We start from the raw sequence: 13,168 nt of genomic DNA on the forward strand, positions 1-13,168 counted from the left end.
TTTCCTATAGCTAAACTGCATTTTACTTATGTTTACAAGCCAATAATGGAAAGCCACTCAACCTTTTTTTAAATTACTCAAGCTTTTTCAAAATTGACAAGAGTAAGGGTTGTGCATAATACTCTATGGCATAGCTTATTATGCTTATAAACTTTTAAATTGCTCAAGCTTTTTCAAAATTGACAAGAGTAAGGGTTGTGCAAAATACCCTATAATATAGCTTATTATGCTTATAAACTTCAAGCAGCTATAGGTATTTATAATAAATGTTAAATTTTTCATATATATATATATATATATATAAGCGCTTTGTCTTTTCTTCGAGTTCTCACAAGTGCTTCCCTTTTTGGTATCTTTGGATATCTGACTACACATCGTTTGTATATCTAAAGAATGTAATTTTCACTCATCTGTAAATGGAATTACAGTTTCTTTTCTAAGGATATATATAAACTTGAAGTATAAGGGTTTATGGTGAATTTTGAATTATTATTATTATTACCGTCCCCAACTCGTTATCCCCTGCAAAATTTGGGTGTATGCTCTGGCAATCCTGAAGGCATGTTCCCCATCCCCACTGTTCCCTTGTCCGGAAAACCAGTGCAACATAGGTATTATTCATACAAGCATATAAGAAAGCCAAGCAAATAATACGAAGTCAACGAAGATGCTTGAGGGTTTTCAGTTTTGCAAGCCAGAAACTTATCTTGAAATGCTGATGAAGCACTTTAGGTCGATTCAAAAAACGCTTGAAGACTTTGACAAAATGCTGGGATTCAGTGGCAAACTGAATGCAAAGAATGACCTGCATATAACAAAAAATCTGACGGATTTCTCACCTCTCCATTCATTAGTCCAGTCTCTTATCAACGAGCCTGTGCTTAAAAGCGTCAGTAAACGAATCATGTGTAAACGGTTTAGTGTGTATACAACTGTATTAATAGCTACAAATGTATAGAATAAAAGGAAAATTCAACTATATTACTCTACAGGGCATTTTATTTTATAGCAAATAACAATACAGAATTGACCTAAATATATATACAAAAATACCGCCAATCTCTTCAGGCATCCTTTTGCAAAAGTACATCCAGCCATGATAATTCCAGTGCCAAGATAATAAATAGGGCTTATTTCAAGAAAAATATCTTCCAAATTCTAACTTTCTACCACTCCACGTATTTTTCAATGCTTGCAGTTAAAGTAGTCTTGGGCACAGCTCCAATTACAGTGTCTTTTTTCTCTCCATTCTTAAATAGCATGACAGTTGGAATGCTCCTGATGCCATATTCAGTTGCAATACGTGGACTTTCATCGGTGTTGAGTTTAAAGCATCTTATCTTTCCAGAATACTGCTTTGCAAGTTCATCTATCAAGGGTTCTATCATTCGACAAGGTCCACACCATGGTGCCCAAAAGTCAACAAGCACAGGAATCTCACTGTCCAAGACAAGACTCTTCCATGTCCCATCATTGACATCCTTAACTGCAGTACAAGAGATAAAATGTCAACAAGAGTTCTACAAGTGTATAACAATCACCAATGACAAGACTATGTTAACACTGAGAAATGATGGTAATTATCCCCAGAGGTTGTGCCTCCTTTTTGATAGTGAAAGGTGCAACCATCGTAACATCTAAAAATAGGCCTTTAATAGGATCATTTGCTAGTACACCGAATTCAATCTAATTCAAAGAACTGAAATATTAATGGACAAAAAAAAAGTCACTGTATTCTAAATCTTTCTATTATTTCTTTCAAGTACAACCAAAGAAAGAAAATTACTTCAAACAAAATTTACTATCAGTGTACAACCAGCTTTATTTGTTAGGGTAGGCACTAGGTAAGTTATTTTATTGAGGTACTTCTGATTGTAGAAACTCAGTGTTGCCATTGATGCATAATACTTTCTTATACTAATATAACCATGTATGAGATAAAAGCGGAGTGTATCTATCAATAGGGTCTAGCTTGGATGATTCAAATGAAGAATTTGTTATCCTACTTGCCCAGGTTCAAATACCACTTGTGACATGTTTGCTCTTCATGAGGCAATTGATCATGGCTCACACCAGGAGGAATATCTTACCCTTGCTCATAGGTTGGTGGGTGGAGTGCTTGGTTACATGTTTAAAAGAAAAAGAAAAAAAAAGCAAAGTGGATTTTGACATCCTCTGGTACTTAATTCTTTTGACTATAAAATTTGGATAATGGCATTAATTTATTATATTTCATCTAAGATGCAATTTAGTATATTGAAGCCAAAAAAATTATTACACCAAAAACACAACCCGACATCTTTCTATAAACCTCAATTAAACCTACTTTCAATTCAAAGGATTTGGATATTACGAGACTCAGAAAAAGCCGTCCACGCAATCTATGGTTGTTTCATGAACACTGATGTTTGACCCAGAACAAAGCATCGTGAAACAGGAACAAAATCTACATGAAATGGGAAAAATCTCTGCAAAGCAGTTTGGGTGCTACTATGATGCTGTCCTTTTAATTAATAGAACCTTAAAATGAATTAGTAAAATAAAAGATTTTAATATTGAAGCATTCCCATTTATTTCTGGCCATAGAATAAATAGGGTTTGGTCTAAGGGATAACATGTAGCAATTTAGTGATTTTCAGGTAGATCCATCTCACTCTTGATGAATAAAATCTGAAACCCGGTTTAATAAAAAATAAAAGATTTTGATATGTTCTAACTTCCAATTTTATGTCTGTCTATAGAACAAATCAGTTTTGATCTAATGGATAATAGATATTGTCTGCCGTTGGTTGACTATCAGGTTGATGCTCTTACAAGTGCACACAGTATATTGTATCAGTATCTTTAATGTCAATATTTGCATGTCTGTTTGGTTTTTCAATCCTAGTGATATAATCAGATCCCATAAAAGAGGAAAGAGAAAAGATATGTCCAGTACATGCAGTAAAATCTTGATTAAGTTAGGACAGGTGATTATTAGGGCCTTTTGTTCATTCATTCTTAGCCTTTCAAATTAATCTGATAGCAAGACTTTTCAAAAATTTGTATATCTGAAATGTTAACTTTAAAATTTGAACGTTGTTTTGTATATCCAAAACGACGTTTCACGAAGCGGGGACATTTTTTGGAAGCAGGGATGTTTTTTGGAAGTGGGGGCGTGGAAGCGTCAATTCCCAAAAATCTAGGAAGTGAACGTCTCGGAAGCATCTACTATATATATATATATATATATATATATATATATATATATATATATATATATTGCATTTATATCAAAAAAACATCCCAAATACCAAATTAGTTGTAGAAGACATGAAAACATGTCTACTTTTACATAAATCAAGATAGATATGGCATCCATGATTCCATTGTACATCAATGATTAATTATTCGAGCATCAACCATCTAGATTCTAGCAATTACAAACATACATCAAATTTTTAAGCATATCATAAAACATAAAACATTTAGAAGATAAAATCATCAAACATTCAAGTAACTTATCTAGCAAGTGAGCAACTGTCAACATGAATCATGTCCAAAATTCAAATAATAATGTTTACAAAATAGGCCACTTGGCCACCACCAAGACTCAAGTACACACTGAACTAGGAAGAGTAAGACAAAAAAGTTCAAATTCACAATAGGAGTCTACAAGTCTAATCTATGACAAAAGTAGTAAACTGTGAATATATCTACTAATCTCTCCTCCTTCCACCACGAACAGGACATGAGCCTCCATGTGGTGGCAATGAAGAAAATGGTGGCTCTAGAAGTTGTGGCAATGACTGTGGAACTGATTAATATGAAGCCCCTGTTGTTGTTGTTGAAGCATGGAACCTAGAAACCAAGGGACCGGATGGGGGTGTCATCTCAACTCGATCATCATCATCCTGGATAAGAGCATCCTCTAATTGCTCTAATCGCAACACTCCATCCTCCAAATTGGGCTCGTATGGATTTGTCTCAAACCTTAAGGTCTTTATTAGTCTTTGCAACATCACAGTAATGGGACAACAATCGCAAGTTGTAGTGAACATAAACCAAGCTCTCTACCCGATCTAAATTTAACTTGTTCCTTTTAACACTGTGGATGAAAGAATAAGAGCTCCAACACCTCTCTGCAGAAGAAGTGTTTACCACCTATGATAGCACTCCCAATGCCAAAGTTTGTAGAAGTAAAGTAGCACCTCCATGCATGTTCCACCACTCAAGAAAAGAAAAATTCTCTCAATCTCTAATTGCATGCATGCTCCCAAATGGACCAATACTAAGCGTATAGTTGCTCAATTGTTTTCGTACCATGGCAGCCTCCTCCTCATCAGGGACTAATTTATCCAATGCTCTCATATAACCAGATAGAACCTCTGGATCTAGGTGTGGTTTTCTCCTGCTCCCCCCCACCAGGTGCTAGTGTTGAAAGCCATGATGGATGATAGTATTTAGGTGTCAGAACATATGCTAAGGCATGCATTGGAACGTTTAGCATATCCCATCGTTTTTCCAACTTTGCACAAGTATAATTGTACAAGGTAATATCTCTAGGCTCAACAATGTCTTTAATCTACCCCAATATGCTATCCATTTGCTCGTACACCTCCCCAATTATTGGTCAATCTGAATCTGGAAACTTGATCATGTAATAAATTGGTTTGGTGAATTGCAAAACATATTTAATCTGTGACCAAAAGAACATGTCAAGAATAGTGTCATTGGCTATATTAGCACCACCTCTATCAGTGTTAATTTCCTTCCATGATTCGGAGGTCACCATATTAGTTAAAGCTTGTATCACCTTCACTAGCCGCCTAAAGGTGAAATAATAACTTGAAAATCTTGTTTTTGCAAGTTTAAGCAACTACAACTTGGAGTAAGTGCCATAAAAGTAATTTACGTTTGTATGCCCTGTGATAAATTTAATGAGTTGCTTCCCTCTCTTGTAAAGCTCATTAATCCATCCACATTCTTTATGCTTCACAATATCATGCATCAAAAGGTTCAATGTGTGCAACAAGCACCCAGACCAAAAGATGTGTGGATAAGTATGCTCAATAATTTTTCCTGTTGCCTTATAATTGCTGCATTATCAGTGATCACTTGCACCACATTATTAGGACCAACATCTTTGATTGATCACAATAGGAGATCTGCAATGTTTTGGGAAGTTGCACTAATAGAGGAGTCATGACATGTAATAAATACTGCACCACTAGCAGAAACACTAAGAACATTTATCAAATGTTGGTTTCTAATATTTGTCCACCCATCTTATACAATGGATACCCCACAATCCACCCACTCATTTGTAAAAGGTGTCAAAGCTTTTTGAACCTTTGCCTTTTCTCTTTCTAATAACATTGTTCTAGCTTTCTCATAGTTGGGGCTCTTGTATCCTTTTGGGGCTTCATTGATGGCCTTAACCATATCATGCCAATAGGGAGAGCAAAGCGCATTGAATGGTACACCGCAAGCACAAAGAAATCGGACTATCTTTCCATCCACATCATCCATCCTAGCAACTTTCAAGAAATCTCCTATTGTTCTTCTACTTCCAAAGGTTCCAAATGTACCATGAGAATGAGCTACCAAATCTAGAGGTTGCACTTGATTCAGACTGAGTTTTTTGTTTCTTGTTTTTTTGTTGTGCAACCTCCTCTATTTGGATGTATTTTCTTCTTTGTTCAGTTGAAACATTTAGGCAAATTTGTATTCCCACAACCCTTTTTTTCATCACTGTCCAACACCCCACAAAGATGCCTCCTCACACGGGTATATGAACCACTATATGGTTTTCCTCCATGACAACCATGAGGGCACAAAAACTTGTAGCTTCCACCACCTTTTCCCCCTTCAAGTTTGGTCACATAGTTCCACAAGGGTGTCAATGCAGCTTTCCCCTCTAGTGTTTCAATGTTCTCTTCAGGTTCATCCCCTTCCTCTTCAAACCCTTCCTCCTCATCATACATTGGGTCACTCATATGGGGACCACTATCCTCTTGTTCTTTTTCTCCTCTATTCCTACTCCCCCTTGCCATCATGAAAACCAAAGTGGAATGATACATAGAAGGCAAAAGAATACCATCTTGGAATATGAATATAGGTGGTGCACAACCTGCAATTACATGAGCAAGAAGAAAGAATGGGAAAGAGTAGGAGCGGGAGGAGAAAAAAATACTAAAAACAATGACAGAAAAATGAGGGAGTTTGGGGTTTGCACTTACCTCTTTAGCTCTTGTAGATGGAAGCCCTTCTTTACTCCTCCAAGCTCCTCCTCCTTCACTGCTCCTAGCTCCTCCTTCTTCACTCCTCCAAGCTCTCCTCAAGTCTCTCTTCTCCAAGCTCTCTTCTCCTTGCTTTCTCCTCTCTTCTCCAAGCTCTCCAAAAATACAAGAGTGAGGAAATGAGAGGAAAAAAGGAGTTGTATTCCCCTCATTCTTTTCCCTAACCCAAGCTAAACCCACCCCCAACCACAATTAAGCAACAAAAAAAAAAAGAATTTAGTGGGTCGGACCCGCGAAATCGGCCCACGGGCCTCAGAACTACTCAGGATCCACCCGGAGTCGGCCCCGATCCGCGAAGGATCCACGAGTGATCTGGCCTCGGAGTTGCCGCTCGGACGTACGGAACTACGGATCAGGCCGAACAGTTCCCACATACTAGGAATCATTTTTTCTGGCCTGATCTACAGTTCCAGGTCCAGATAGGCCGTGAATCTGGCTTTTGATCTGGGGGCGGGGGGGGCCATTTCGTGCAACACTGATCCAAAACACCATCCACATCCAGTACATTTTGTTATCCATCCAGTTAAGTTCCCATTTTGTTCTTGTCTGGAGAGAGAGATGTCTCTCCAGGACATTTACATTGCGGACTCTTCCATTCAAAGAGAAGTGGCAGTTTGGGAGCTCCTCAAGAAGCAAATCCACTTGATATTGTTTTGCTTATAGAAGGTCAAAGAAATTTGATTTTGACTTTGTCGTAAGCTTGCCAAGGTGCTGAGCCATTACATTTGAGTCATGGAAATTTTGTCTAATCTAATCAATGTCTCAGTTCAGGGTTTTTGTCCTCAAGAATGCCCTAAGCACCCTTGCTTGGGGATGCAAAGACCTCTCAAAAAGGCTTCTTTCCCCATGCGCAAAATGCAGAGTCCTCTCAAGAAACTTAGGATGCATTGAAGGCCCTCAGTCTTTCCAAGTGTTAGTTATAAATCTTGATCTTTCAACAAGGAACTCAACCCTATTTAAATGAGCTAGGAAGGTGTATTCAAAGAGTCAAATACATCTCCAAAAGCGTAGAAGCCCCTCCATTAGGGTATTCCTCAATCCTTCTTGCCTTCAGCATGCCCTAGCCACCTCCTTCAGGAGGGAATTCAACATTAAGTGGGCCTTTGACCATGCCAAGTGCAATTGTAGTCCCACATGGCACCCTTCCAAGTAGGGAATTTTTCTCTTGTGCTCCTTAACTCCCTTTCCTTGCCACAAATCATGCTTTGAGCCTCCAACAAGTTAGAGAGTGTTCCCTCATTAATGGGAGATTCTCCAATTCATAGTTCACCTTCCTCCTTCAAACCAACATTACTCCTTCACACCTTTGATCTTAACCTATATGATGAGTCAAAAGGTGCTTGGGCAAAGATAGAACAAGGCACATGACCTCAAAGTCTCTCCCCACAACCTGTAACAGCCAATAAACTCAAGGATATTCTGTTGTGCTTGTCAAGAGAAGAAAGCTCATGCAAATTCAAAATAAGAATACATTTTCAAGCCATGGCACATTGTTGATAGTTCCTTAGTTCATGTTCCTCGATTGCCGACACATATAGAAAAATTCAAAACAAATAGTGGCCAATTTATCAACAATGTACTCCGTTCCTCAAACCATATGAACAAATCATGGGCCAGACCTTCTAGATAATTTGAGGCGATTTTAATTCACTCATTGTCAACCATTCTCAAAATATTTTTCAATTTCGTTAATCCAAGTTATGCTTCATCAACCATCGAACTTTGTTATTTCCGGTGGCATGGTTACCATTCCTTTCTTTAATAGATTTATTCCAGCACTTGCGAATTAGTGGGCTCAAAGTGCAAAGGACCCACTAAAATAATATGCTTATTCAAATTCAACTTGACTAAAATGATATCCCTTAGATTTAAATTTGCTAGTAAAGTGTTTTACTCAAGCTTACTTCACTTTTACTGTAATGCTAGCTCCTAGTTTCTTTAATTTCCATAAAGCATGGTCAAGATGGTTTCTATTCTAATCACAATGGTCCACAACTCGATCGTCACAGCGAACAAGAACAGTCAGCTTCACGATTATTATGACGTACCTTTCTAAGAATGTAGCATATGTGCAAAAATCATTGTGAAATATAAGGAAATTACACCAAAAGAAAAATAGGGGAAACCCTGGAAATTGAATTACATCCTAATAATATCAACCGTGAATGATATTCAAAAGCTAAGTGAAGTCTTTGGCTCACATTCTGAAAAACTCACGAAGGAATATTACCCAACATTAATGGTTTATCTATTAACTAAGGTCAGCTGGTCTGTGTGGCAAGTGATGATTATTAATATTTGGACTAAAACACTTTCTTTCTTGGTGAGTTTTTCACTCCTGAAGATAATCCTAGAGTAGGATTGAAACTTGTTTAGGCTAAAAACCAAAACGTAGTCTCCAGGTTATAATTACACGAGCAGGATTGAGTCTTTTTGAGACTAAGAACCAAAACGTAGTCTCCGGATTATCATTACAGCTTTGTACAATGACCAGGAGATAAAAATTTTATGGTCTACAAATGGGTTCTGAAAACAAACTTGGATGGTTTTGTTGAAAAACATTAGGCAAAGTTAGGAGTTGAAGGTTTCAAATAGCAAGAACGTAATTTTCGAGATTTTACCAGCTAATTTTTCAGAAAAAAACAACTCCAAACCTAACGTCCTTGAAGGTCCTGCCACACATCCCTACTACCAATGATCCTGCCACACATCCCCTAAATTATACGTTTCAGTGAACTTCTCACAACATTGCCAGTGATGAACCACTGTCACTGATGCAATCCAAACACTTCACTGGATCAATCAATTGGTAGAACTCAGGAGCGACGGGGAATGTGTATCGAGCTGATGACACATACTTACTAGGAATTCTGCATTGAAGATCAATATTGCAATAATCGATCCCCATCATGATGCAATTTGAGAAGATTTCCCAGTCCTCTTGAACCAGGGAGAAAAACTCATTGACTGCATCAGTGTAGCACACGGGCAGCCCAGAACATCGAGGAGTATTTTGTAACAGTTGGGTGTATAGTGCCAAATTTTTACTGGATTTTTTTCTTCTGTTTTTACGTGTATCGTATTGATATTTAAATCCGAACTGGATAATTATGCACAAAAAACATTGGAGCAAATTAAGGAATTGGAACAAGAAAGCATGTGCCTCAATGAAAGACTGGAGCACATGGAGGCAGTGACTACCAAGACCAGGGTTTCAAGTCCAATTCCTGAGACAGTTCTAGGCTGACCATGGAGGAAAAAGACAGCAGCAACCAGGAGCCCTGGGAAACCCAGTCACAGTCAGAATTGAGTCAGCCCATGCAGACAATCCCTACACCTGAAAAATCAACCATCCTCCTCAGCTGCAAGCCATATATTTTAGCAGGTTTGTGGTTACAGTTTTGGTTTGGGGAGGACAGAAGTGCAGATATAGGCAAGTTAACAGAGGCTTCCATAACCTCTGATTCTGTACTATAACTGGCTACATGTATTTCTGGGCATTGGAATCATGCCTGTACAATATAATAAAAAAAGGAAAAAATTATACGAGCTTGTAAGGCAATCCAAGAGGAGCAGCATGCCCTTCGCAGAGATTTCATTCTCCTGGTCTACCGGCTTACTATTTCAAGAGATGCCACTCCATCAGGCCGAACAAACAACATAAGGGACATCGTTATTCAGCACCATGGGAAACTGGTCATGATAGGTCTGTAAATGTTGCAAATTTTCTGTTCTAGCTTTGCTTCTTTTAGATCTGTGCGTTCAGCAGTGAAAGGTAAGTTTCCATGTTATTAGGCAGAGAGCTATTTTGCCAAAAACGGGCTTTGATGGTAAGTATTAATCAAGCCCGGACGATTACACAAGGTTATGCCTGTAAGGGGCATAAAGGTAAAGTTAGAAACAGGGGAAGAATAGTCCTGAAATTCGCGATCAAGGCAATGTTTTCTTCGCCAATTTGGTTTGTCGCACTGGCCAAGAAAAAAGTTGTCAAAACCCCTGGTTCGGTCTTTTTATGGGAACCCATATTCGCAAGTACAAAGACCGGGATTCTGTAATTCTAGTGTAATTTATCTTATCAAAAGAAAATTTCTAACACCAAATAATCGAATTTTGAAGACCAGTATTGTGAAGATATGAATTCAGAAACCGTCACATAGAACCAGTACAATCTGGTAATGCCAGAAAAATATAAAACCAACAACAATAACAATTGGAAAAGATATAAAAACAGCACACCGGCCATCAATCAATTCCATGAATACCTACCTTGAGCCACCGTCTCTTGTGCCTCACAGACAACGCTCCTGAAGCCACGCGTCCTCTTTTCGTTGTTGGAAACAGACTGACCCCTGCTGTCCTGACCCTCAATCCTCAATCCTCTGCATGAAGGCAGATGATATAAGTTCTTCCTGTTGAAGCTCCTCCTGCCTCGTAGGACTGATGCGCGGGCCACTGAGTTGGATGTGCAGAAAGAACGCCTGGAGGTTGTTAGGGGGGAGGATATACCCACTGTCTCTAGTACACAAGCCATTACAGATCAAACAATAGACAATTAGTACAAAAAAAATTCTGCGGCCTCAACTCTAGGACGCAGGTGAGGAAATCTGCAATAACCAAGAACCCAAACAGGCTAATTCTCGAGTTTATAGGGACCCGAGTGAGGAAACCTACAATCCAAATGGTAAAAAAAACTCGTATTGAAGAACCCAAATCAGAATATGTGCCACGAGCAGGATAAATAGTGGCCTGTTGTATTAAGCAAGAGAGGAAATCCACGAAAGCTAATAACCCAAAAAATAAAAACCAGGTAAATACTCAGATCAAACCCCAAGCCACACGTACATTGGGGATGAGAATACAAATTTAGAGGAACCCACAGACGAAATCTGTGATACTTGACAACGAGGAACGAAACAGCATTTGATTCGGATAAGACCTACTGGAAATCTGTGATAATTGACAACGAGAAAGGATACAACATTTGATTCAGATCAAGACCTATTGGAAGTAAACAACATTTCGTTTCAGATCAAGGCCTATTGAAGAACTGCCTGTCTTTGGAACCAAAACTGCAAGATCTCCTTTTTTTCATATAATCTCCTTCGTTTTGGTGACCACTATTTCCAGTGAGATTTTAGAGTGTTTTTAATGGATGCATGCTAAATTCAGTGTGGATGAGGTTCTCGAGTGTGTGGATAGAATTCCGACACAGCAAGATTTTGATAGAGTAGTTTTTCTGATGGATAACATGAAAATGACCACCAAACAACCTCCACGGATGATTTAAAAAAAAAAGAGAGATGAATTATGTGAAAGCATAAAATGTTATGTGGTATTTGGTATTTTCCCAACACCCGTTAGTGACCATTTAATGGATAGCACCATGGCAAAGAGGCATTTTCCCAATCCTTCCACGTAGACCTTGAGACGTTGACCTTGAGGCGTAGGTAGACTCCTGGCCAGTCTTAAAAACAAGTCACTAAGCCAATGATTGTCTTAGTGATTCACCAACATGCATGCATGGTATGGATGGCATGTGCATATTTCCCAACGAATTAATAAATTTTTCTGGTAGATTGATCAACGGTGATGATTGATCGCTGATTAATGAGGAAATGGGTTGATTAATTCTTATGCGAAATGGGCGGCGTACTTACCTAGTCATACGTCAAGGTGTATAATACTTGGTGTGGGAGCCATACCAAAAATCTGGCTTGAGCATTTTAAGCAGGAGCAGCAGAACAGGTTGTCGAGAGGTGTGAAAACTTACCTTCGCAAGTTGTCGAGCATAACAGGTTGGTTTCCCTATTTTATGTTTTCGCATTTATAAATTGTGAAAATATAATGGCGAACAATGAACAAAGTATCTTAATTGTGTTTGATAAATTTTGAGTTTATGTCTGGTGTAAATATAAATATTTGCCAACATGTATCAACCAATGCACGACTAGGTCTCCACCCAATCTGTAACATAAAATTACCAAGCAAAGCAAGGCTAAGGTCTCCACGCAGTTTGTAACTGTAACATGTAACATAAAATTGAGTAGTATAATTTTACAGGGTAAAATATGACTTGGAGAACATAAAATCTCAAAAAGCATTGAGAAAAAGCATAACAAATTCAATTGTTGGGTTTGTCTTTATCAACATGAATTTGAAATGGGATCCAAGGTCGCTTAATTTGAAATGGAATCCAAGGTGGCTTAAGATTATTTATAGAGTAAAATAACTTATTGGGTTTGATATATCCGATCCATATAGATTATATATTTCACAAAGATGTGATGTTATATTTCCAGTTTTATGTATTTCTGTTATGCTTTTTCTCAATGCTTTTTCTGAGATTTTATGTTATCCACGTCATATTTTACCCTGTAAAATTATACTACTCAATTTTATGTTACATGTTACAGTTACAAACTGCGCGGAGACCTTAGCCCTGCTTTGTTTGGTAATTTTATGTTACAGATTGCGTGGTCGGTAATTTTATGCTACATATTGGGTGGAGACCTAGCTGTGCACTGGTTGATACATGTTGGCAAATATTTATATTTACATCAGACATAAACTCAAAATTTATCAAACACAATTAAGATACTTTGTTCAACGTTCGCCATTATATTTTCACAATTTATAAATGCGAGAACATAAAATGGGGAAACCAACTTGTTCTGCTCGGCAACCTGCTCGTGCTCCAGCTCAGAACTTGTTCTGCTTGGCAACTTGCGAAGGTAAGTTTTCACACCTCTCAACAACCTGTTCTACTCCTGCCTGCTCCTGCTGAGAATGCTCAAGCCAGATTTTTGGTATGGCTCCCGCACCAGGTATTAAACACCTTGACGTATGGTGGTTGGCAAGCCATTTCACCTTAATAAAACAATTAATTA

At 38.2% G+C, this 13,168-nt stretch overlaps 1 protein-coding gene across 1 annotated transcript; it reads right to left on the reverse strand.

Moving 5' to 3' along the window:
- Positions 1-971: 971 nt before the first annotated feature.
- On the reverse strand, positions 972-11,521 carry LOC149147109 (uncharacterized). Its single transcript, XM_089442256.1, has 2 exons — positions 10,548-11,521; positions 972-1,486 (listed from the first exon to the last, which is right to left on the reverse strand). Exons 1-2 carry the CDS (start codon positions 10,810-10,812, stop codon positions 1,167-1,169), a joined length of 585 nt encoding a protein of 194 aa, XP_089298382.1. The 5' UTR covers positions 10,813-11,521; the 3' UTR covers positions 972-1,166.
- Positions 11,522-13,168: the final 1,647 nt, after the last annotated feature.

This window comes from Pinus tabuliformis, chromosome 9, assembly GCF_031772625.1.
Source record: "Pinus tabuliformis cultivar Carrire ecotype Pingquan chromosome 9, CPIR1, whole genome shotgun sequence".
Taxonomy (NCBI): domain Eukaryota; kingdom Viridiplantae; phylum Streptophyta; class Pinopsida; order Pinales; family Pinaceae; genus Pinus; species Pinus tabuliformis.